The sequence below is a fragment of the Phymastichus coffea genome, unplaced genomic scaffold, assembly GCF_024137745.1.
Source record: "Phymastichus coffea isolate CEN01 unplaced genomic scaffold, Cenicafe_Pcof_1.1 PCOF00001, whole genome shotgun sequence".
NCBI lineage: Eukaryota > Metazoa > Arthropoda > Insecta > Hymenoptera > Eulophidae > Phymastichus > Phymastichus coffea.
Window position 1 is genome coordinate 16,448,303 of NW_026706812.1, and position 25,605 is coordinate 16,473,907.

The following is a 25,605-nucleotide window of genomic DNA, read 5'->3' on the forward strand; positions in this document are numbered from 1 at the left end:
TTCAACTGCAACAAAAAAAGTTGTGATACGAGTACGAAACACCAAAAATTACTGTATAAATAGCTGAGACTAATATATTTTACATCAATGAAAATGTAAGTGAATTTGTATATTTCTATGTCACAACAGTATCGCCACCACGTTCATTTGTAACATTATAGTTGCACAGCGGTAGCGGCACACTTCTAAAAAAATTGTAGTTGCACGCGCAGTGCGTTACACGACTTTTCTACGGTACATAGGTTTATAAAGAAAAAACTGTTTGCTGCCAAAAGCATGTTTCTTGTTGTCGCCGATTTTCATTTTGTGACTTCAATAGGACGTATCTTGGAAAACTAGATTTTATTCGTTCTCAACAGCGTAACTACTTCACGCAAGTAGTAGCGGCACAAAATAGCGTAACTACATTTGGTTTTGGCAAATAGCGCTGTCACAATAATTTTGGTTTTAGATGCATTACTTACAGTGGCACCTCTTACGTGGCAGAATATGTAGATGTAGCGTGAGTTTGGACTTGCCCGATACCAGAGTGTTAATGCCTTCTCATTTTAAGAATATTTTTGCAGCTATTTATTTTAAGACCAATGACGCTGCTTAAATTTTCTGCATAATTATCTTAAGAAATCAATGACGTCAGACGTGCTTAGCGCGTTCTCACCTTCTTTTTCATTCCTTATCATATTGATTAACATACTTAACATAAATTACTTTTTTCTAAGGTGTAATGTTTAATTTTTTTAATCACAACGGAAAAAAGTGTATTAATAAAATAGTTTCGAATATCGAAAACTACTATAAATAATCTTTCTTTTTAACTATACAGGGGTTTCTATTACTAAACGTTTGTCCTACTCTTCGAATAAAGATTGCGACATCACAACTTTATTCCAATCTAGCACACGCAAATCAGATCGTAGATTAGTAGTAGAAAATAATCAGAACAATTCCAAAGCACGGTCTCTTGTTTTTACGAAACGATTTTCTCACTACTGTTAGAAATAAAACGTTTTAATTGATCTTCATCTTAGTATTCGAAATTTATCCCCTGGATTGTGTTCTGTTCGTTTATTTTATAGATTTAACTATGTTCTTTTTCGGCAATCCTTTTTATGCATTTATGATAATCGTTACGCCTTTATTGCAACTCCTAAATAAAATCTACGTTTACATTAATTGTTTCTCTCAAATCAAAATCATTATTTCCAACATCTGATAATTTCATAAAATAAGTGTTATAACAATAACATTGCAGTTTTTTCTACATTCATTTTCTTCAAAATAATCCGTATCAATTATGATTAATTGAACGTTTACTACTAAAATCTCAACTGAAAGCCATATATATACGCTTATTTGCCGCCACATAACAGTATATCACCTGGCCATATATCAGCCAGTTATTAGTTCACGAATAAAATGCTTCAACGTGGCATCTATCACTTTTTTTATTAGGGTATTATAAAGGTAAAATGCATATTTATGTAAGAGCTGCTTTTGTAGTGTGAAGAATCACAAGCGATCAAAGATATCGTATTCTACATTTCTAATGATGCTGTGCTTAGAATGTTGTTGAGGCTGCTACTTTTCTCGGGAAACGCAGAACAAATCTCTGAGCACGGGTAAAGGTGAGAGATACCGTGATGTAGCAAACCCCTGCCACAGTTCAAGTATCATCTACTCTACAGTAATGATGGCGGCGATGATGATACCGATAACGGCATTAGCATGACACGGGTCCTTTACTTCGCGTTGCTTTAATAATCCAATAATAAGGTCACATATTATATCTTATGTCGAGGTCAACAAACTGTTAGCTTGTCAATGTCCCGATCTTCACTTTTCTAATGTTCTTCGGCGCTCCAATATATACTTAACTACTCTTGTCGCAGGGCGATACTGTCTGTCTGCCAAACCATTGCAAGTATGAAAAAAATAAGTCCTTCTCGATGTTGAAACATGCTTCAGAAGCTATACGCTTTTTGTCTGATCTTATTGATAGCAACTCAACAACAACGTATCGATGTCTGCTAACAAGGCAATGTCCTATATTTGGCAATGAAGGCGCAACGGTTAAAGTGGAATAATTTCGCGTGTCAATTTACCTGGCATTGTTTTTAATTTAACAAACTTCTCATTTGAATTGTGGATTAGACTAAAGTTGTACGAGTACCTTGCATGTCACTATTTGATATTCGATGAGTTCGCTCATTGAATTAAAACCACAACCATAATGCTCATTATTAATCTGACATCCTCAACTGATAAGTAATAAACTTCAAATAAAGCATAATAACACTTATTTTCAATAGATGCAGTATTATTTCCAATGATTTCCAAACCAGTAAGCTAATATATACGAGTATATGCATTAAATATGATTGGTCTACATTTATTATTAAAATCAATACGCACCGTTGAGCATTATCCGTCAAATCGACAACCGTTTGACGTAGACGAGTAATCCTGTATACATAATTTAGTCATTAATTTTCAGCAGTTTCTTTCACAATAAAGTTCCCGAAGATATTAACGAATCTGTGAACGAAACGTCAAAATTTGTTTTCTTTCCATATTACTTCCATCGATAGAGCACAGCTTTAACTGAAATAATATTCACTGTATTGTTGAGGTAGCAGCGTTTTTTTTCTTTTTAATTGAAATGACCGCTTCAAAGCTGATGAGTGATAAAGTTCGTACCTATAATAATTGAGGTGTGGTGTATAAATCAATGAGTTTACTGAAAATAAATGTATTCCTTGTAATTCACAAATAAAGCAGGGAATCGAGAATTTTCGTGACTTGTATCTTGTAATTATAAATTAAACATTATGATTCTTATAATGTATTCATTTCCACGGTGTGTAATGATTATTCGTACACTCGATGCCAAAACAAGCCTTTTCAATCAAACAGTTATAAACTCGGTAAAGAGATAGTCTGTTAGAGGTAGCGTGAAGCCCAACAAACAGAGATGTTATATTGAAACAAGTTGAACGCGGAAGAGTGCTAATTACAATCAAGTGAACATTCAAATGAGCAGATCGCATCGTTTGAGTGCGTGCGCCTGCCAACGATCTGTCGCAAAAAGATGTAGTTTAGCGCAATCAGCTGATTATATAGTTGTCGTCCTTGTATACTTTACCGCACACACTTTGGTCAAGCTGGTTTTTTACTGTCCTTACGTGCAATATCAATGCTGCGGCAACGAGCTGCACTTTATTAATCATTACGATATAGTGACAACTGCAGCCACTTGGTTCAAGGTCGATCGGGAAACAATTCGTCGAAAGTAAAGTGCTTGCAGATCCTGTTTGCCACCTCGAGCACCGTGGTGGAAATGGATTTCTCCAGGTAGGGCGTCAGCTGGCCGATGATGTCGCGGCGGCTGCTGGTCAACACCGAGTTCACCGCCTGGGAGAATGGCTTGTCCTTGGCGTTTTCCACCGAGATCACCGTGTAATCTGCGATGTCGAGCGAAGTCGTCATGCTCGGGAAGTACATGAAGCGCCGAGTCCCGCGCTCCACAATCTTGAACCTCAGCATCACTTTGGCCTCGATCTTGCCTGCAAATATTCATTGCGTTGATCGTTCGTTACATCAGTGGCGTCCGTTATTCAACTTTCAACTTTAGCTTATGTCAGAGTTTTGTGAGTGTACTCAACAGAGGTATGTTTAATAACGACATACAGCAAGAGACAACTTAGCGTTGGCAAGTCGATTTGTCCGATCAGGCTTAAAATGACTTTTACGAAAAGTACCAATTTCATAATATATCGGCATTTGATAAAACTTATTAACCTCTTGCACGTTCCAAATATATAACAATCTTAATAAATATAAAGTTTCATTGCAAAACTCTCGAGCAGTGAGAGTGCAGCGTTGACTTAATATTCACAAAATAGGAACTCGACCGACTCTGACGATTAGACTTAATGATCATCGATTGGCGCTTCATCGAAAAATATAACGAGTGCGGCGTGTTCCCCCGGGAATGGATTAAAGGCTCGGGGAGACGGGGATAATCGGTGAGTCATCGGGCAAATCGGGCAATCGAGTGCGAGTGCAGTGCGCGGCGTAGACAAAGGCAAAGAAGCCGCGGCGTACCGGTGACGACGTCGAGGGGGCCGCGCTCGGCGATGGGCACGACAATCTTGGCCTTGACGTCGTAGTTGGCCTTCATGGAGACGCGCTCGAAGAGCACTTGGAAGTCGATCCGATGCTGCTCCAGATCGAGGTTCGTGCTCTGGATGCGGAACTCGGAGAGACCGCTGAGACTGACTTGAGTGGCGACCGCCCGGAAATCCTTCCGATCGGACAGCACGATCTTACTGACGTTGAGGGGCTCTATGGATGGCACCTCCAACTCCGGTATGCCCGCTCGCAGCTTTGGCCTGAGTTTGCGCACGCTCTCCTCCACGCACTCGTTCAGCTTCGGGTTCCGGCGCCCGCACACCTCGATGTACGACGCTGTAATTCCATTTTGGCCCAGCTCACTCGCTTCCTTGCGGCCTATCTTCCAGACTGATAGCCGTTTCTTTCAAAATATTTCTTTTTCGTGCTTTCAATCCACTTTCTTTAGATTTTAATGGAAAAGCACGCTTTAACATTTTGAAGAAAGTGCTTTCAAGACATCGAAAAAACACTCCATTCAATCTCGAATACAGATTCCGTCGAAGGAAGTGAGCTGGGCGTTAAAGCTAAACCATAAAAAGCAAGATGTTATATATACAAGGAGGAGAGTTTATCAGGACAAATGTTTCACCATGACGAAAAAACTTGTCAAATATTAAGATATTCGACGCGGGCTCATCTCTTTAATTGTTACACGTATATACCTTTGTTCATACTTACGAACGTCGGCCGATACGCTGGCTATGGTAATCAACACAATTACAACGACGCTGAAATTGAGATAACCTGACATCTTTGTTGCTGATTACTGCACTCGATCGACTCAGCACCTGCTCAATTGATACTAACGAAGCTACCACTGCCGATCTGACTTTATAAAGCATTTTCACTTTACGCGTCACCTTCACTACGTCGTAGATGAAATCTATATTATAGTAGACATTCTATGCACGTGGCTTATGTAATACTGAGTGCGTATTGTTTAACAATTCATTTAACCGTATTTGTCGTTTTATTTCGAAGATCATTGCTCAGATCGTAAATATCGAAGAGACTGCAGTTCGCTGTATTTTCGATTGGTTCGTACGCGGAAAGAAATAAAATATCCAACGGATTATTACGTCCGAATGGACGTATCAATAAAGCAATATGTCTGATGAAATATATAATATGGCAATTTTTCGCCTGCACTCGTTCCTCTTGTTTTTAACGAGTGAATATATTGTTCCCAATTAATGAATATCGAACATTGCTTACCGACAGTTTTTAAATGAAACACTAAGTCAGAAATGCAAATAAAATCAACTCCCTTACACGGATACTAGGTCCCACTTAGATAAGAGCAGATCGAGGAGTAGACTTACGAATATCTAATTAACTTAAAGTAAAGGATAGTTGGACCGGTCGGCCAAGTCATGTTTTCAAAAGTTGCTTTTACAATGTCTCTGCTGATATCCTAAGAAGTATATGAGGAGAAACTATTTTTTCAGTATTTTGATGTGGTAATCAAATGTGGCCTTCTAAAATTGCTGAATCGGCAGTTTTGCTCGCGATTACGTTCTTCTGATAAAACGAAACTTCTTATTCATCCCCATATCGAGTTGATGATTTTCCTTCCTACAGCTACGTAGTAATGATCCGCAATAGTAACTCTTGAAAAATGAAGGAGTATGCATATTTAAATCATTGAAAAATTGATTTGAAAGTAAATGATCGTCGACCTAGAGTACAACGGGCGTATCGGCCGTTTAATAGGTTCATGTTTGCTGACGGTCAATAATTCATTAATAAGGTTACTGACCGAGCGTTTTATTTATATCTTAACTTATTGGCAAACTGTCCACCGCCAGCTCACAATAATTTGGCTAATTACAGCTGTGCCATACAGTCTTCGCTAATATGTGCAAAAACACTGCCACCAATCGAAACTTTCATCTGTATGTTTGTTTCACTTTTCCTTACATAGAAAAAAACACAACGAGAAATTGGCTCAATACTCTGTGTAATGGCTTCAGATATATGAAGAAAGTTTGATTATTGTAAAATAATAATAGCAATGAAGGTCACTTAACGCAAGCCAACGCGTTAACCAACGTATACGCATCTCGTATGCGATCAGTTCGAACTTATTGTGACGTCGTTCGCTCGCCGCAATAAGCAAATGATGATAAACGACGTATATCATCATTGTCACTGCAACAGTGAACCGATGTCAATCGTTCGAAGTAAGCCTGAAAAAACTGCGGATATCGCGAGTCTATTTCTGGGATATAATAGCCACGGCCATAAATCAATAACTTTCACTATTATCAATGTTATTATTTAGCGAAGATTTTTATCGTTTTTCTGCCGCGTCACCGCCTCGAATTATTTATTTCATTCCTATAATTATGTTACTTGTCTGTTTTTGCACTTTACACTGATTGGATTCCGCGCCATTGCCCATAGTTCAGAGTCTGTTGATTATTCCATGCTATAGACAATTGGATTATTCGACCCGTTAAACGTGCCGATTCTGCCTGATGCTAGACCAAACGGCCATTCGCTCGGTTCCCAAAGTCACCAAATGTTTAACTATTTGTTGACTGTTTGCCTATACAATCGGTGCAGCACGATCGATCTAGCAATGCGACGCAGGCATTCGCAAATGCCACCTGCACAATGCTACACTGACCGCGCCATCTCAAACATTCAATCCCGCAATCGTTACATATGCCTATAAGCAGGATAACGAACCAATACACGTGGACATGCCCATCGTCTTGTTAAAGTAATGTTTGCGAGCTGTCGACTGCACAGTTCCTCTGCTGCAGAGCTGGAGAATTGCTCTATAATGTGCTTAGACGTGACGCATGTAGTCGAAAGAATAACATATCCGTCTTGAAAAGATCCGTTTGTGTACCTGGGTGCGTGACGGTAACAAGCACAGGCGGAAAGAAGTGCAGCAGTGCGAAAGGGTATTGGGGTTCGGTTATCCACCGAGCGGTTGCACTTTCCATGGAGTATCTAGCGTAAGAGTATTTTCGAGGAAATGCTTTCGCGCTAGCACGTATACGTGCACTAGTAGCTGAAGGCTATGTTTTACGAGCAACCAGATTGTCATTTGCTCGCGCTGCATCTCGGTACTGATCTCTGCATTGATTAATGCTCGACTGATACTGACATTTACATACTTGTAACTTAATGCCACCGAACTCGATATCAGTGCCGCTCGAATCAGGCAGATTTGCCGCTCGAAGCGCCTTTGTTAACGTCGCTCTGAACGGTATAGCCGCGAGCGCAATAGGTATATATATATACAGCGCAGACCATTCGGTGGCACGACGCACACGACTAGACAATCTAGTCGGAAGAAACTAGCGGAACCTCATTGGCTCTGTGTGTATTAACTCCATTGCAGCTGACCTCAGAGCCATTTACTGCGCCACATCCAAGGCAGCCTCCAACATCCCCACGCAGAAAATATGCAATTACTCGGCTTATCGATTATTTCGCTATACCGAAGACTTCTCCCATACATATTCACCATATATTTCTTAACTCAATTAAATAATCAGTTTATTCTTCGATCAATCCTTATAGTATATTTCAGTAAAAGTTTCATAAGCTATGTTGTGAATCAGTTGCCACGCCGATAAATAATATAGGCTGAATTTTTCACGTAACTTATTTTGACGATAATTATGAGCCAATCAATTCTGACTAGAGTTCAACTAGCGATCGTTCAACTAAATTTAATTTATTTTTACAATAACGAAGTATAATATATCAAATAAGAATCAGTTGTTCTACAACGCTAGCATGCTTACTCTCGATACCGTAATCATCAACGAAGGAAGTTATGCATCTATCGCAAAGTTTTCTTCTCAGACACTAGCTTCAACTTATCAATTCTGCAAAGCCGCAATATGCATGGATTTAAACTTTTCGGTCCAATCTAATTTCACATCTATTTAGCTTTTTTCCACTCAGAAAACTTAAGTTAATGCCCCTACACTAATAATCATTATTTATCTCCTCTTTTGCTTTCTTCTATTTTTAACTGCTATATACATATTTTATCGACTTTTTAAAATGTTTATATACATTATATTTTATAGCAATATTAATATTTTTTCTATCTTCTTGTCAGATCTTAGTTTATTATCCAAACACTCTAATTTTAATTACATTTTGTACAGATATACAGAAGTAATTAAAATTGTTAGATAATATTTATTTTTAATTAGTTAGATATATAATTGTAAAGTATAATAAAATTTAATTTTTGCGCTCTTTTTACATATCAACATAACAATCAATTACAATTATGTTGCAGATATCGGTGACATTTTTTAAAGCTCTGTGGCTAAAAAATTAACGACTGAGTAAAAAGAAATTTGCAATAGGTTTTCTCTAAAATAAATTAATTAAATACGTTGTAACTTTTCGGAGATATTCGTTGTGTATAAACAAAGTGTGCTCAACTCTTATTTTCATAAAAATAGATGCAATTAGGACAGAAAAGTTGAATTACTGTAAATAATTTTTATTTTTATCTTTTGTTCTATGGAATTTTATCATCAAAATAACAGTTGAGCGTACTTTTTGTATACATAATGAATATCCCCAAAAAATTTCAACGTAATTAATTCATTGGTTTAAGAAAAATTTGAAAACCTCTTTCTTATCTCAGTCGGTAATGTCAATGTGCATTGATGACACGAGTATCGTTTAGATCGCTTTGCGGGGCCTTTATTTTGTTTTTCTCTTTAATTATTTATTATATATTAATTTTACCTTTTACATATTCTTTCTCAGATTCGTATATACGTATGAATAAATCGTGCAATTTGAAATACACTACAATCATTGTTATTCATCGATAAATAAATATTGATTTTGCACTTATAAATTACTCACTTCAATATATATTAGGAAATTAGTCAAGATTCATTAGACCTACGAATGATAATATGTACACTTAATGTTATTAATTATGCTCCCGCAAACTTATATTAGTATTAGTAATGTATTTAATACTGACTTGTTTCTTCAATGTCTCATTAAAAACACACATGAACGAGTTTCAAAGTTTAATACCTCGTACAATAAAAAATACTGCAAAAATTAATAAAAAATTTTTTGCTACATATTATTCTAATCAGTTTCTTTTTTTTCAACCAAATTTTGAGACAATATTACTTTTGATATCACATATGAAAATTAGACCATCGATTTTTACTAATATTTTACTTCTACAGGTGTATAATACAAATGTTTCAAAGTATAATACAATAAAAAAATTCGTGTTACGTTTGTGCATTAATCAATCACAACCTTAGATATCGGCAACTCATCATTTTCAAACATAGGCTCAGAAGCGCATGCTTCGCCATTGCTTCTATGACTCGAACCTATGTACAAGGGTCCTTCGATAAAATTACATCTCGTAATTTAGCATATTGTTTACAAGTTATAAACGACAGATCATTTTATTGATGTTCCTCTGAAAACTGTAGTGGAAGATCTATGGGCAAATCACTGTTACATATGGGCCGATGGAGCGACGGAACTTGAATTGCACGACGATTAATGAGAATACAATATAACATATAATATAATACAATACATTTATAATAATTTTATATAATGTAAGTCCTATAATACATTCAATTGCAATAGAACTTATTGAGTGACTTTACTGTATCTCTATAAAAGATACATTCAATACAACTCTAAAATATTCTACGTAATATATACAAATATGCTTACTTTTTAAAATAAAAATGGAAATTTTAAAACTTTAAAAACATTTTAATCTTGGCTTCTGAAGTAATGTGCCAAAAATTGAACCACTATTTTGACTCACTCATACGTAAATATCACACATCTGGTAAAATAATTCCAACTTGAAAAAAATTACTCTACATATAAACTAATGCCCTAACTATTTACGGTCAGTGAAACGAGATTGAACGCATCGTTAACATGTGTACGTTTATGGTACTCATTTTACAAAAAATAAAAATAAAATTTCATATAAATAAATCAATCGTTGCAACATGTACCATTTCATATTGAAGACACAATTTTTGACCCGTATCCAAAATCATTTGATTCAATAATTTGAATTTTATCATTAAGTACCATTATCATAAGATGTAATAATTACACAATCAAATAACTATTAATTAGAGTTATAAATATCTACACCTATAACGTAATTAGTAACATTAATATTATGTAAATTACATTGTATAATTACAGAATTTTGATAAAGAAATTGAATTAATTTTTGACGGCATCTACCATTTACTTGTATTTATATTCATGTCGTATTGTATCTATCAAAAGTTCGATTCTACTTGAATTTTTGTTGATAAATTCTGAAGTATTAGAAAATCTATACAGTTTTTACGTATTTACAAATTGAACTATTTATATCTTGCTTTAGTGGGTGCACTGTGGAACAATTTATATAAAAATTTATAATATGGCATGAACAATATCAAATTCACTTGATAATTGGAATATCATTATCATATTTAAATAACTATTCAAAATATTCTAATAGCGTCAATTAGTAAAAATACATAGTTAAATGTATTTTGTTAGAATAGAATAGTATAGTATAATTCACACTATAAGTAATAACTTTTAACAAATATTATTAAAAGTAATAAAAGTGCAATAATAAAAATACCAAAAATAGTTATTATTATTGCCTAAAAATAACTTTGCTATAACATAAAAACATTAACAACGAACCATAGAATCGAAGGTAATTGTATCTCACTTTAAACAAAGGTACAAATTTCATACAAAATTAGACGTTCTCATCGATCTTTTATAATAAAGTTAAAATATTTCATTATTTGTTTTTGAAAAACTACTTTATTAAAATTGATACTTGTAATATTAATTTATCTAAATACTAATTATAATTATTTTACTGACTATTGACAATCTTCGCGTGTAATTTCTTGCATTCCGATTATTAGTATGTATTAATATTTTGTTCTCTTATATTTACTGATTAGTTTCGGCAGCTCACGTGTTATCAACGAATATCAGCAACTATACTAAATCAGTGTAGTACTTTTCCGCCTACCAACTATCTATGCATGGATTTACCAATCTAATCGATTTCATTACCTTCATTAATTTATTTGATTTAATTAATTAAGATATGAACAAATAGCGTTAATGCTAATAACTCGCTATCAGCTGAAATTACAGTCAGTATATGAGAAAACATCAAATATTAGTATATATACTAATTAATGATGCAAATGCAGAAAGTTATACATGTTGATTGTTGATAGATCAGTAAAATAATTAGGTTGCGCATTTTAAAAATCTAAATAGTTACAAGTGCAACTGGAATGATTCAATAGCGAAGAACTTCATATGAACAGTGAATTATTGCGTAGGAATGTTAATGAAGAGCTTTTTTGAAACAAATAATGACAACAATAAAACAAATATTTAAATTGTATAAGAAAAAGTCGATGAATACGCAGAAATTTCGTTTAAATTATGCACAAGTTTGGCATAAGCTTTGTACACTTTCTTGTACTAATCGCGCGATTATTTGCAAACTAGTTTAATTCTAGCGGTTAGTTAAAACGGCAATTGCGTCAAACTGTCAGATTATTATAACGAATATTGGCTTGATAAAAGTGCAAGGGTCGACTGCATGGCTGCGTCTGATCTTACGTGTGCGCTAAACATTGTCGTCCGTAGGAACAAAAAGTTGAAGCTCGGCGCGTCCGCTACTGAGAGCTAGGGTAATTATACTGGTCAACATAGACCTGGTAGCCGGGATAAGTTTGTCCGAGTTGCTGAGGTGGTGCTACGTCCTTTTGAGATTGAGACCCGACGGAGGACGGGGTGGTTGACACGATGGGCGGCGTAGCGGTGGGGGTAGCGACAGCCGCGTGGTAGGCCATCGGCGAAGGCGGCGTAGCGGTGGTGGTAGCGACGACGGCGTGGTAGCCCATCGGCGAAGGCGGCGTAGCGGTCGGGGTAGCGACGGCCGCGTGGTAGGCCATCGGCGAAGGCGGCGTACCGGTGGTGGTAGCGACGGCCGCGTGGTAGGCCATCGGCGAAGGCGACGAGCCAGCGGCGGCAATGGTGGCCGCGGCCTTCTTAGCCGCGTACAGATTCGCTTCCTCCTGCGCCTTGCCGATGTTCTTCTTGTATCGGATGCGCTTATTACCGAACCAGTTGGATACCTGTCGAGGCGGCAGGCAAGTTAAACGGGGGAACGGGCAACGTATACCAGTAGAGCGAGGCCTACCTGTGCGATGGTGATTTCGCACTGGCGCGCGAGCTCCTCCTTTGCCTCCTCGCTGGGATAGGGATTGCTGAGGTGCGAATAGAAATAAGAGTTAAGGATCTCGGAGGCCTGCTTGCTGAAGTTGCGGCGCTTGCGACGCGCGTCCAGGAAACGACTGCGCAAGCTCATGACCATCTCGCAGGTCTGCTGCTTGAGCTGGATCTGGATGCTGTTGAGCTTGCGCGTGATGACCTGCACCGTCTGGTCGACCTCCTTGTTCGAGATGGGACGGGCGGCGCTTTGTTCGCGAAGCAGTGTGATCACATGGCCGGTGAACATGTTGCAGTCTCGGTGGTATTTGTCCATCTCCTGGCAATGGAACTGCCGGATGATAGCGAGCTTATGGCGGTAGTCTTGGTGCTCGATCGCGTTGTCCACGGGGCCGCCGGTGGTAACCGGCTTCACCGTGCTGGACTTGTCCGCCTCCGAAATACCCTCGGCTGTAAGCATGTTGTCCAGCCGCAGGAGCTGCGTGTTCGGCTCGTCGCGCGCCTCGTCCTGCTGGACGTTCCCCTGCGACAGCCTCGCGCGCTCCTTGATCTCGCACAGCACCTCGAACATTAGCGGCATCAGCTGATGGCTGCGCAGCTTCTGCTTGCGCTCGTGCGCCAGATCCAGGCTCATTGTTCGCACGCCCATCAACGGTACCAGCAGCTCGTTTATGCTCTTGCTCTTGCGTACGACTTGCATCTGCGTCGCCGGCTCAGCCGCGGCCTTGCACTCGACCGTGCCCTGGCCCGCCTGCTGCTGCTGCTCCTGCTGGTGAGCTGGCGGTAGCAAGGGCGACACTGCCGACTCGTGACCTGTGCGCGTCGAATTACGATCAGCGGCTCGCCACTGAAGCGCCAGCTGTGCGAAGCCACGGGGGTACGCACCATTGAAGTTGATGGGCGCAGTCATTCTGTAGGCTGCGACGGTTTCGATGCCGGCACTCTCGCTCATCGAGTCGTGGGTAGCCGCCTCGGGCGAACCGACGAGGCGTCTGTCTTCCATTTCCCTGCGAATAAATCTGCTTGCAGTGAGGTGCGACGACTGACCGGTCGCCGGCTCGGCAACGACCTGCCGATACAGCGAATGACGACCAAACTCTCTAGCGGCCGGCTACTGTTCGGCGATCACAAGTCCAACGTATGCTCGTAGGAGGGTAGCTTGGGCTTGGCTTCCGTAGGTACGCGCCCGAGCCAAAGCGACAATGCTCTGCTAAAGAGCAACTGAAGCGCGCGCGCGCGCGCGCAACGGTTGAATTTTATTACCCTACGCCTGCGGCATGAGGTTCCTGCTGTAGCGAATGTCCATCAGCATTGGCAGCCAAACATCCGACAACTCGTCGGCTTCCCCTTGTCCCGCATTTTCCGAACAGACGCTCGACTTGGAATCTTGCACTCTATTTGTTTTTCCTAGCATTTAGCAATGAAATAGTACATAGAGGTCGATTTTATACCCAAATGTTTATACTTACGCGGTGATTACAATTTGTCTATGTGTACAACTTTCGGACGTCTACACAAGCGTTGAGGTTGCGCTGTACCTTCCAAAAAACATGAAAAAGGTAACTACATGACACAACGGATCGTCTACACCGAATGTTCATTGGAGAGAATGAATAGCACTCGATAAATAATAATAAGCCAGCAGATAGTGCGCGTAAATAAGACCACGTGTAAAAGTAAGAACAGCTATCATGAGAAATAAGCCTCCTACGAGGCTGTCCGAACGGCACTGAGGGGGACTGGCAGTCGCTGCTTCTGACCTTTGGGTCCGCCGAAGCCAAAGCCGAAGCATCGGGCTAGATTCGGAGAACCCTGGGGTGGGGAGGGATGAACTTTAGTTACGAGCACAGCTTGACGTATGCCCACTATGCCAGCCAGGCCGAGAGAGAGAGAGAGAAAGAGAAACGCGCGCGCTGGTGTATCCCATACCTGCGAGTCAGTCTCCCCGCCGTGCCGGACCAAGAAACAGAAGCGGCGAATGAGAAACAGCTGGACAGAAAATTCCGGGCTTGCGAGATGCTGCGCGCCCATTCTAGAGTTATCTTAAATGCATGCCCAATTCCGTTCGGCTTCATTATTCTTTCGACTCTGTATTAGATTTCAATCAATGCTGTAAACAGACGCAGCAGTGTCGCGTCTGGTGCGCCGCGATAGATACCATTGATTGATTGACCATCGATGATTGAATAGCTGATAAGCCTCGAAAAGTCATTTAAATAAAAATACACCACTCGACTATTCACAAGAGAGAGTAGCTGCGAGTAACTACAAATTATCCTGTTGACTAATATCAACGTATCTTTTTACTAGCAACATTTTTGGATAAACTAAAGTAAAGCGAATACGTAGGATGTTTTTCACCAAATTTATTTGATAATTGACCTGTTTTTCAGATCAAAACAGGCTGTGATCATTTAAACGATTTCCAAGCAAGCTGTCGAACCAACTTATAATACCTATATACATTACAGTGATAACGACTATCGCCGATATCGAGGTATATACGTACATATAATGTACATATATAATTATTAATCAATGACGCAATTAGACAAGCGCGCAGTTACGTTAATCGTTTGACGTGATCGGTTTTCTTTCGTGTAGCTTTGATGAATCCTAAAAATTGAAGTTCAGCAACAGCACGTGTGAAGCGAGCTCTATATAACATTTTAGTTAAAGATTTTATTGAAACCGAATCATGTACCATTGTTATTTTATGAGAATTCAAAGGATACTGCAATACAGGATCAACATCGTCCTCGTAGTGATCTGGATCAACGATTGTTAGATAAGACTGCAATCAGATTAGAAATTACAGTTTACCACTTGAGCAATAGCGGATTTTCTTTACAGCTGAGAATTAAACATTTAATTACCTGCAACCAGTCGTACAAGTTGATCATTTTTCCACATTCCAAATGTAATTTATAAACTATACAAATATCTGGATTTGTTCTAATGCAATCTGATGAACTACAGCAATCACACTGGGAAAGAATTTTTCTTAAATTTACTGGAAAATCATATAAATTTATCTTATCTTAAGATTAGTAGTTTTACCCTAAATATGTAGCCTGGATCATTTAAACTGATGTCTATATTTGCTTTCATTGAACCTCTTATAAATTCCTTGACGTTACTTATATCATTGTAACAAAATATTTCATTCAATGGTACATATAAAGGATTTTTCAAGTATTTTGTAAATACCTCTTTATCCAAATATTCAATAAATTTTGTTTGAGCTTCTTTATAAGGTGAGGTGTAAGTCTTTTCTGATTTCAATTTCAATGCCTGAAAAATAAATGTTAGTTCTGAAGATGCTTTAAATATAATACATTTATTTACATGAATAAACTATTAACCTTCTGCCATTCTGAACGGCTCATAATTTTACCGCTTACAACTTCATCTTTTTCTTCTTCAACAAATACTACATCTAACTTTGCCTCTTTTATTACATCCATGTAATATTCTAATTTTTTGACGACATCATCAAGTTGTCTTTCATGATTATTTAATTCTGACAACATAGACTTTATATTATTTATAAGATCATCTTTAGAAAAAAAATGTATCGACTTAATAGCATCTTTATATTTCTGAGTGTCAAAAATATTAGTATGACCAACTGCTTCAGCATAAATTTCTCTGAACTAGAAACAAATTTGATAAAAACAATTATTTATCAAAAGAAAAAACCAGTTACTTTTGTTATAAAATTTCGGAGATAAACTCACAAGTTTTCCAAAAGGGTAATGCACCATATTGATTGTTAATTTATGCAAGCACTTTAATACTATAAAAAAATTGTTATTGTATTCATAAAATTTGTCTGCTAAATCTATTAAAATAGTCTGAAACATTGACAATTTATTTTTTAAATATGAAAGTTGTATAAAGTATTAATATAAGCACATGAAAAATATACTTTAAATTCATGATCAGCAATAGAATTTTTGTGAATTGAAGGAAGATACTTTTGAATGGATGGCAAATTCCTTATATGCCTTAGATCTTCTCTTGTTAGTTCTTTTATACGACTCTCTACTTTTTCCTTAGGACAACAAAGCTTCTTTTCATTTTTATTGTAAAAGTGTCTCCACATACAAAGCTATTGAAACAATACTATTTTAATTTAACAATTAAATGTTCACTTAACAACTAACTTACTTTAAAGCTCTGTAAAAATCCATTTACTGAGAAGTCATAAAATAAAAAAATGTCTACAAGAAACTTGAATGCTCGACCTGTTAATTTAAATGGAGCTTCTGGAGATAGAACTATATTATCTAATAAATTAGCCAAACTCTGGATTTGCTTTTGAGTATGAAATACCTAAAATTATGAATAACATTAAACATGATTTCAAACTTGATATATTACTAAATGTTTTTATTGAAATACTTGTATCTTTAGCTTAGATGTAGCATCATACGAAAGAGAACGATGAACAATGTGCAATGTTGTAGCTACACCAAAAATCAGTACAAATTTTATTTTTTTTACATATGAACTAGAACAAAATATATATAAATTAAAAATAGATTTATGATTTCATTTTAATAAAAATATAAATATAAATACCTTAGAATCAATATAAAATCATGCAAAATTTTAGGTAAGAAACTTTCAAAATCTGGAATAATAATGACTATTGGATTATATCCACTATTATTCTCTTTGTGCCAAGCTTGTAATGTACAAAAATTGCAATTATTTCTTTTCACTTCTGGCAACTCATCTGAATAGTCATCCTATAACATTGTGAAAAAATCTATAAGATGCTAGGTTACTAATACAAACTAATGTATGAAATTAGTTAGTATGAAGCTTGCTTAAAATCTACAATGTTTATTGTAGTAATATTGATATTATTACTTTTAATGAATTGACTATTTGATATATCATTTCTTCCATTAAATTTTTTAAAGTATTAGAATCTCTTGACCAAATTATTGCAATATAAGGAGTCACAGGTTTCAATCTAGAGACTAGAATTTGCAAGAGTAAATTATGATCTGGAAGGTTGACACCTATTGATAATAAAATTAGTTCTCAATTTTTGCTATTAAGTGATGATACGTTTAAAAACATTTAATAATTGTATATATAAACCAGCTAAGAGAATTCCTGTTGATATCTCATCTGCTAATAGAGGCAAATTCTTAATTCTTGTTATAAAACTTTCCATGTCAGATAAAATTTGTCTAAATGTATCGCTATTCATTTCCTGCAACATACAAGTTTTAAAATAAAGAGTAGAACACAATAGTGGATATTTAATTTACAATATTTTAAAGATAAATCATCTTTAGTTTACTTACATGTGCAGCTTTCTCAATAGCTGTCCAAGTTTCTTTAAACGTTTTGTACCATGCTTCATCTTTATGTGCCATCTTTGATTTTGCTTTCCTTTGGCCAATTTTGCGTTTGGCATGAACAAATACTCCCTGATAAATCAACATAAGGGTTATTAAAAATTTGGATGGAACTTTTACAAGTAAAGATAACTAATTGCTATTTAGTTAGAGACAAATACCAAAGTTAAAAACTGTTTATAATAGTTATTATAATAGTTATTAGTTCATGAAACATTTAAAATTATGACAGATTTCAAGAATTTATTTTAAGCAAATCCAAATGAAATTATACAATCAATTTGCAAAATCAAATATTGTGTTAAGGTTACATACCAACATATAAATATATAAAAAATACCTTTGACACTGAGACATCTTCCATGTTTTTTTGTATATTTTTGTAAATTTGTATTGACAATGATGAAAAACAATTGGTTTCACTGGAAAAACCTTATCAAAATTCAATTGAGATTGAAGTTCATAGCCGCCCGGTAGCGTTACCGCTATCGAAACGACCATGGCAGAAAAGTGATTGATTTAAAAAAAAAAAATATATACCATTAGCTTTGTCTTAATTTGTACCACCCGAAAATTCATTTTTTGGAATTTGTACCCCCCCAAAATTTAAAAAAAAAGCGAAAAAAACGATATTGCGGAAAACTCATACTCCTGGCAGAAAAATGATTGATATTATAAAAGAAAAAAATACCACTAGTTTCATTTTAATTTGTACCATCAGAAAAATGCTTTTCTAGAATTTGTACCCTCTCTGAAAATAGAGAAAAAAAAGATTTTCGTAGGGTAGATTAGCAATTCAAATTAACGTATTACTGCGCATGCGCGGCGGAAAATCTATCTTCCAGCAGAAAAATATACGATTTAAAAAAAAAAAATATATGAATGCCTTCTTCTTAATTTGTACCATCTAAAAAATACATAAAACTAATTTGTATCCTTGAAGAATTGGAATAATACAATGTTTTTTGTGCGACTGTAATACTAATAAATTTTACAGGAAAATCTCTCATTTCTTAAGAAAAAAATATATTTCTAGCTCTACTTTAAATTTTACCAACTGAAAATAGTTTTATTGTAATTTTTAAACTCTAAAATTTGATTAGACATGTTAATATAAAAAATCCTAAGTTAACGTGTGTTCTTAAACTCCTACATCCGCAAAATCAGCTGATTACTCGGATGAAAAAGTAGATAACTCTGATAGGAAAAATATTTATTTCCTAAAAAAAAATACACCACCAACTTTGCCTTAATCAGTACCAGTCGAAAAATAGTTATTTTGGAATTTGAACCCCTCGCAAATATTCAGAAAAAAATTAATTCGTAGTCTAGTTCGACGATTTTAATTCCGGGTCTTCCGCACTGTGGAAAATCTCTTTTCTCGGCGGAAAAATTGTGAAATTTTAATGTAAAAGATTATGAATGTCTTCTTCTTAATTTGTACCATCTACGAAAACCAAAAATATAATTTGTACCCCTGTAGAATTTGAATTATACAGCGTTTTTCTTAGAAACACAGTAAAATGCAAAAAATTAATAAAATTTATGATCCTGACAGAAAAATGGTGAATTTTCTTAAGAAAATTAAAGTAAATAGCTTTATGTCTATTTATACTATAAAAATTATTTAAATTTACTTTTTGTACCCCTCCTATTTATCAAGAAAAATAACATATTCGTACAGCAGTCTTACACATGTGTGGTGTCTCGCACGAGGCCGCTACTCACACCACTTGGTCGCCTGCGCCGCCCGCAGCGCTGACAGCCAAGCAGCGGGGAAGTAGTTGCGGGGGGCACTCAGGCGCTGGAGGGGAAACCAAGCTCATTACCGATCGGAGCAATTGCTCCTTCTTCTCTTCCTGGACGCCGAGCAATCAAGTCTCTCGCGTCGCGATAAAAATTGATTTATTACGATTGCCACGCGGCAAGTTCGTAGTTTCGCTTTTCGATCAATTTTTGTAGTTCCCTTCCGTCTTGTTGAAATCTCAAATTTAGAATGAGAAAATAAACTTTGTAAATTGGCAGTTCAAATTCTTTTCATCTTCCCGAGTCCACATTTCAGCCGTTCTACCGGACTACTAAATTGGTGACCCCGACGTGATTTCGGCAAGACTACAAAAAAAACCGAAGAGACAATCGTTTTCGTTCAGGGACACGTAAGTACTCTCGTGAGTGCGCGACCTGAGAAGTTGTGCCTTCCCTGTGAGTGCGAAGCCGCTAAAAACGGAGAGAACGCCGGTCTCCGGGAGACGGGGATCTCTCGGTGATTTAAGGTCCGCGTCACGTGACGTGCGCCAATTGCGCCTAGAGGAGAGCCCACCCATGCCGGACTCTCCCCCGCTCAACCTCTCCAGCGGTGCGACCGCAGAGCCTGGCAATATGAGCGAAAAACCGAACCCGCCTGCCCTGGCCGGTGTTGAGCTCGTTCGCCACGTGGCGGTACGCACTCCGCCGTTCTTGAAGGGCAATCCCGAGGCGTGGTTTACCCAACTGGAGTCGGTGTTCCAATGCCACAACATCCGCTCTGACCTTCAGCGTTACCATGCCGCCGTCGCCGGGCTCGACAGCGAGACGATACAGGACTCACTTGATGTGCTCCAAAACCCGTCGAGCACAAGTGCGTACGATAATTTAAAGGAGCAGATCATTCGGCGTTACGGCGACACAGCAACCCAGCGCTTGCACAAGCTCTTCTCCGGGCTTACCATGGGGGATCGAACGCCGTCGCAGCTACTCCGGCGCATGCGCACCCTTGCTGGAGGGACCATCAACGATGATGCCATCCGCGTGCGTTGGCTGGACCTGATGCCGACTACCCTTTCCCGAATGCTTCGGATTATGCGCAACACGACGCTGGACGACCTGGCCTTGACCGGTGATGAGCTAGCCGAGACGAGTCTGGACATATGTGCCATCCAACGGCTCACTCCAACGCCGCCGGCGCCTCCAGCGCCAGAGGCGGTACGGTCTACGCCCGACAGCATAACGGCCGAATTAGCGGCTTTGCGAGCCACTGTGTCACAGCTTGTCATCACGACTGGTCGCATCCTGGACCGCCTCCCGGCCTCTGGTGGACGAGCGAGATCCCGCACTCGTGCCCGCTCGACTGGCGCGAGAGCTACCGGAGGAGCTGCAACATCGTCGGCCAACTCGTCGTGGTGCTATTACCATCGGCGGTACCAGGCAAATGCTGAGCGCTGCCGACCGCCATGCAGCTACCCAGCCAACCAGTCGACAAACTAGAGGCGCTGCCGCACGTTTTGGCGGTATACGGTAGCGCATCTCTACCGCCTTCCGACGTTCGCCTGCACGTCCACGAGAGCTCGCTCGGCTGTGCCATGCTTGTCGACTCCGGGTCAGTTATGACCTTACTGCCACGGCACCTTACCGTTGGCCCCTTGACACGCGGCAGCTTGCAGCTCATCTCGGCGAACGGGACTCCAATCGCCACCTATGGTAGGCGACTGCTCACCATCACGCTGGGCCTTCAGCGTGAATTCCGGTGGCCATTCACAATCACGGACGTGCCAGTGCCTATCCTGGGTGCGGATTTTCTTAGCCACTCCGGACTGCTGGTGGATGTGCGCCGTCGGTGCTTGTTCGACCCGAACACCGCCCAGGAGTCCACTGCACAGTTGCGGAAGGCCATCATTCACGGAGTAGCCGCCATTGCCGATACTACGGACTTACCGCACCGAGCCGCCTACGATGGCCTGATCGTCGAATACGCCGATCTCGCCAAGCCCTCGGAGAAGGGCGCCTCTCTTCAAGGCACTACTGTAGTGCACCGCATCGTCACAACCGGACCCCCAGTCTTTGAACGCCCACGCCGGCTGGCGGGCGAACGCCTGACTGCTGCCAAGGACACCATCGAGCGCCTTCTGCGACAACGTGTCATCCGGCCGTCCTCGAGTCCTTGGGCAAGCCCCTTGCACCTCGTGGCGAAGGCCACTGGGGGCTTTCGAGTCACGGGCGACTTTCGACGCCTCAATGCCGTCACACTGCCGGACCGGTACCCACTGCCGGTCATTGAGGACCTTCTGGAGGAATGCGACGGATGCTCCATCTTCTCAGTCGTCGACCTGCAAGAAGCTTATTTTCAGGTACCAATGGCTGATGAGGACATTGCAAAAACTGCAATCACGACTCCGTTCGGCCTGTACGAGTTTCTGCGCATGCCTCCCGGCTTGAGGAATGCATCACAAACCTTCCAGCGGTTTATGGACTCGCTGCTGAGGGACCTGCCGTTCGTGCGAAGCTACCTCGATGACCTGTTCATACGATCTTCTTCTCACGAGGAGCACCAGCGGCACTTACGTCTCCTTTTCGACCGACTACGGAAAGCCGGACTTTCCTACAAGCTGGAAAAATGCCAGTTGGGACTTCCACGCGTCACGGTCCTCGGATACGAAGTCTCTGCCGGCGGTATCAAGCCGCCAGAAAGGAAGATTGAGGCAATTCGGGACTACGCCAAGCCCATGTCGCCCAGAGCCTTGCGCCGGTTCTTGGGCATCATCAACTTCTACCGACGAAGTCTGCCTCACGCTGCGCACATTCAAGCGCCGCTCAACGAGCTCCTGCGGGGTTTACCCAAGGGAAGCCGACGATCCCTGGCCTGGAGTCCAGGAGCTGACCAGGCATTTGAAGACGCCCGACGCAGTCTGACGAAGGCTGTCGAGACTACTTTCTTGTCACCGACTGCGCCTCTTCGTCTCGCCACGGACGCATCGAACTCCGCCGTCGGTGCTGTCCTTGAACAGTGCCCCCACGGAGAGTGGCAACCTATTGGTTTCTTCTCACAGAAGCTGACGCCTGCTGAGACCCGATACAGCACCTACGACCGAGAGCTCCTTGCCATCTTCCGAGCCGTGCAGCATTTTCGGCGCATCTTGGAAGGTCGTTCCTTCATCGTGCTGACGGATCATCGCCCGCTGACCTTCGCTGTCAGTCAACCGTCTGCAAAGGCGTCCCCGCGTCAACAATGACAGCTGGACTTCCTGTTGCAGTTCGACATCCAGCTTCAGCACGTCAACGGCTCGGACAACGTCGTGGCCGACGCCTTGTCCCGAACGCTCGAGGACGCCACGCCGCTCGATGCTCCTACCGAGCCGTGCACCTCTCCCTCGCCCTCAGGCGTACAAGACGCCGCCTGCGCCACGGTCGACATGCCGACTGCACTCAGCCCAGAGATCATAGCCAAGGCGCAAGCTTGCGACGACGAGCTGCCGGGCATCGCTCACAACAGTTCTTTGAACCTCCAACGCCTGCACCTCAACGAAGTGGAGCTGCTATGTAATGTTCACGAAGGACGGGTCCGACCGTTCCTGCCACGCTCGCTCCGCACTGCCGCCTTCAACGCCGTGCACGGTCTCAGCCATCCTGGAGTTCGCGCCACAGTCCGCGCCGCCGCAGAGCGCTTTGTGTGGCCAGGCATACGACGCGATGTCACATACTGGGCTCGCAGCTGCCTTCTATGCCAGTGCGCCAAGGTCTCTCGACACAATCGCGCGCAGCTTGCCTCTTTCCAGGAGCCCAGCAACAGGTTCGAGCATGTTCACGTGGACCTGATCACGCTACCATTGGTGGGGAAGTACCGGTACTGCCTGACCATGATTGACCGGTTTACCAGATGGCCCGAAGCAGTCCCACTCGAGGACATGACTGCGCTAACCGTCGCCAAAGCCTTCCTGTCCACCTGGATCGCTAGCAAGGGCTGCCCTGCCACGATTACCTCAGATCAAGGGACCCAGTTTGAGTCCGCTCTCTTCGCGGCGCTGACTCAGGTCTCCGGAACTTCCAGGATTCACACCACGCCATATCACCCCCAGGCGAATGGCATGGTGGAAAGGTTTCATCGTACGCTTAAATCAGCATTAAGGTGCTCTCCGATTCCTTGGCCTGAAGCATTGCCATTAGTGCTTCTTGGTCTGCGCAACTCTCTTAAAGAGGACCTGCAAGCTTCTCCAGCGGAGATGACCTTCGGCACCACGCTTCGTCTTCCTGGAGACTTCTTCATTTGCAGCAACCCGCCTGCAGACCCCTGCTCTTTCGTTGGTCGACTGCGCGCAACCATGAGAGCGCTAGCTCCTGCGCCTGCCACGGACCACTCGCTTCACCGACCGTTCATCTTTAAGGATCTTGCCACCTGCTCGCACGTGTTCCAGCGAGTCGACGCCCTGCGGAAGCCACTCGAGCCGCCTTACACTGGGCCACACAAGGTCGTTCGGCGCGTCAATGAAAAGGTCTACATCATTGACGTCAACGGCACCGAAAGGGCGATCTCCACCGACGCTCTCAAACCGGCGTACCTCAGCAAGGCCACTGCTGACGCGCCAGAGCCACGTCCAGCCTCTGATGCACGCCCAGGGCCTCCGCAGTCTCCAGCGGTACCTCCAGACGAGGTGCCTTCATCGAGCTCACCACAAGCGCCAGCAGAAGCTTCGCCACCCGCCACGCCGATGGCGCAACCACAGGCGACACCATCGACAAGCGTAAGCTCGCAAGCGCTTGTCACGGAGCCAATCATCAACCCTCCGCCACCTCCAGCGGCTACCACCCGTCGATCCTGCCTCAGCAATAACGACGCCGCCCGGCAACGGCATCAGCCCAACATCCTTCGTAGGGTCAACTTCCACCCGCTCACCGCGGTCGGTTCTAAGTAGGGAGTAGCTGTGGTGTCTCGCACGAGGCCGCTACTCACACCACTTGGTCGCCTGCGCCGCCCGCAGCGCTGACAGCCAAGCAGCGGGGAAGTAGCTGCGGGGGGCACTCAGGCGCTGGAGGGGAAACCAAGCTCATTACCGATCGGAGCAATTGCTCCTTCTTCTCTTCCTGGACGCCGAGCAGTCAAGTCTCTCGCGTCGCGATAAAAATTGATTTATTACGATTGCCACGCGGCAAGTTCGTAGTTTCGCTTTTCGATCAATTTTTGTAGTTCCCTTCCGTCTTGTTGAAATCTCAAATTTAGAATGAGAAAATAAACTTTGTAAATTGGCAGTTCAAATTCTTTTCATCTTCCCGAGTCCACATATTTCAGCCGTTCTACCGGACTACTAAACATGTAAGTGCTGTCATCAGCATAGAGTGGTACAAAATTATGATTTTGGAAGAAATGTATTTAAAAATTTTCATTACGACGCAAAAATACTAGAAATTGAACGAAAAGAAAATGTTAATGAACTTGAAACTAATTGTACCATTGGAAAAAAATATTTTGTAATTTGTATTCATCTCAAAAGCGCAGAAAAGCCAGAAAATCATATCTTTAAAAATCGATTCTCTTGACGAGAAAATGTTGCAGTTCCGGAGAAAAAACCACTCAAAGGTATGCTTGGTAATTTACATTAAATTTAAAAACAAATATTTTAATTTGTACCCTCCTGTGATGATGAATAAATCCTTTTTTTCCGTTGCAGTACGGGAATTCAAATTAGCAAAACTTTTTGGTTTTTATACTTAATAGACAATAAAAAAAACGCGTTATAAACCCGGATTTATTATTAATGCTATAATTGAAATACAGATTTATTAAAACGCAGACTACGTTTAATAGAACCTTCGTTTAATTTTAATAAATAAGCTGATTTGAAAAATAAACGTGTATGAAAATCTACTATTTTAAATTGCGTTTAATTTCAATCCTATCAATATGAAATATATATATTACATCACTATGTTTGTTAGATCCGGTAATCGTTGGACTCGCTCGTATCATTATCGTCCTCGTAAGCCGGGAGTGGCTTCGGTTTCCGCCGCCGGACGAGCACGTCCTTGGCTACGA

General features: G+C 40.9%; 3 protein-coding genes across 8 annotated transcripts; all 3 read right to left on the reverse strand.

Annotated features, from left to right (window-relative positions):
* Positions 1-124: 124 nt before the first annotated feature.
* LOC131675286 (uncharacterized) lies at positions 125-4,984 on the reverse strand. 4 transcript variants are annotated; one of them, XR_009303049.1, is made up of 4 exons: positions 4,852-4,984; positions 4,105-4,467; positions 2,698-3,563; positions 125-2,601 (listed from the first exon to the last, which is right to left on the reverse strand). XR_009303049.1 is itself a non-coding variant. In XM_058954236.1 (3 exons), exons 1-3 carry the CDS (start codon positions 4,922-4,924, stop codon positions 3,259-3,261), a joined length of 741 nt encoding a protein of 246 aa, XP_058810219.1. In that variant the 5' UTR covers positions 4,925-4,984; the 3' UTR covers positions 125-3,258. The 4 variants fall into 4 exon arrangements, 1 of the variants encoding a protein (XP_058810219.1); XR_009303045.1 differs by having other exon boundaries at positions 125-2,346; positions 2,413-3,563; XR_009303052.1 differs by having other exon boundaries at positions 125-2,043; positions 2,103-3,563.
* Positions 4,985-8,407: 3,423 nt separating this feature from the next.
* LOC131662710 (homeobox protein extradenticle-like) lies at positions 8,408-14,173 on the reverse strand. Of its 3 annotated transcripts, XM_058952574.1 has the most exons (5): positions 13,914-14,173; positions 13,708-13,851; positions 13,330-13,451; positions 12,416-13,257; positions 8,408-12,350 (listed from the first exon to the last, which is right to left on the reverse strand). In XM_058952574.1, exons 3-5 carry the CDS (start codon positions 13,445-13,447, stop codon positions 11,889-11,891), a joined length of 1,422 nt encoding a protein of 473 aa, XP_058808557.1. In that variant the 5' UTR covers positions 13,448-13,451; positions 13,708-13,851; positions 13,914-14,173; the 3' UTR covers positions 8,408-11,888. The 3 variants fall into 3 exon arrangements, with proteins under 3 accessions (XP_058808557.1, XP_058792461.1, XP_058800465.1); XM_058936478.1 differs by having other exon boundaries at positions 12,416-13,451; XM_058944482.1 differs by having other exon boundaries at positions 12,416-13,838.
* A 628-nt stretch (positions 14,174-14,801) lies between these two features.
* LOC131675052 (origin recognition complex subunit 3) lies at positions 14,802-18,304 on the reverse strand. The gene is made up of 14 exons (XM_058953879.1): positions 18,166-18,304; positions 17,772-17,897; positions 17,563-17,677; positions 17,326-17,480; positions 17,032-17,201; positions 16,852-16,960; positions 16,618-16,782; positions 16,376-16,558; positions 16,185-16,301; positions 15,810-16,100; positions 15,505-15,738; positions 15,321-15,431; positions 15,180-15,238; positions 14,802-15,101 (listed from the first exon to the last, which is right to left on the reverse strand). Exons 1-14 carry the CDS (start codon positions 18,187-18,189, stop codon positions 15,008-15,010), a joined length of 1,953 nt encoding a protein of 650 aa, XP_058809862.1. The 5' UTR covers positions 18,190-18,304; the 3' UTR covers positions 14,802-15,007.
* Positions 18,305-25,605: the final 7,301 nt, after the last annotated feature.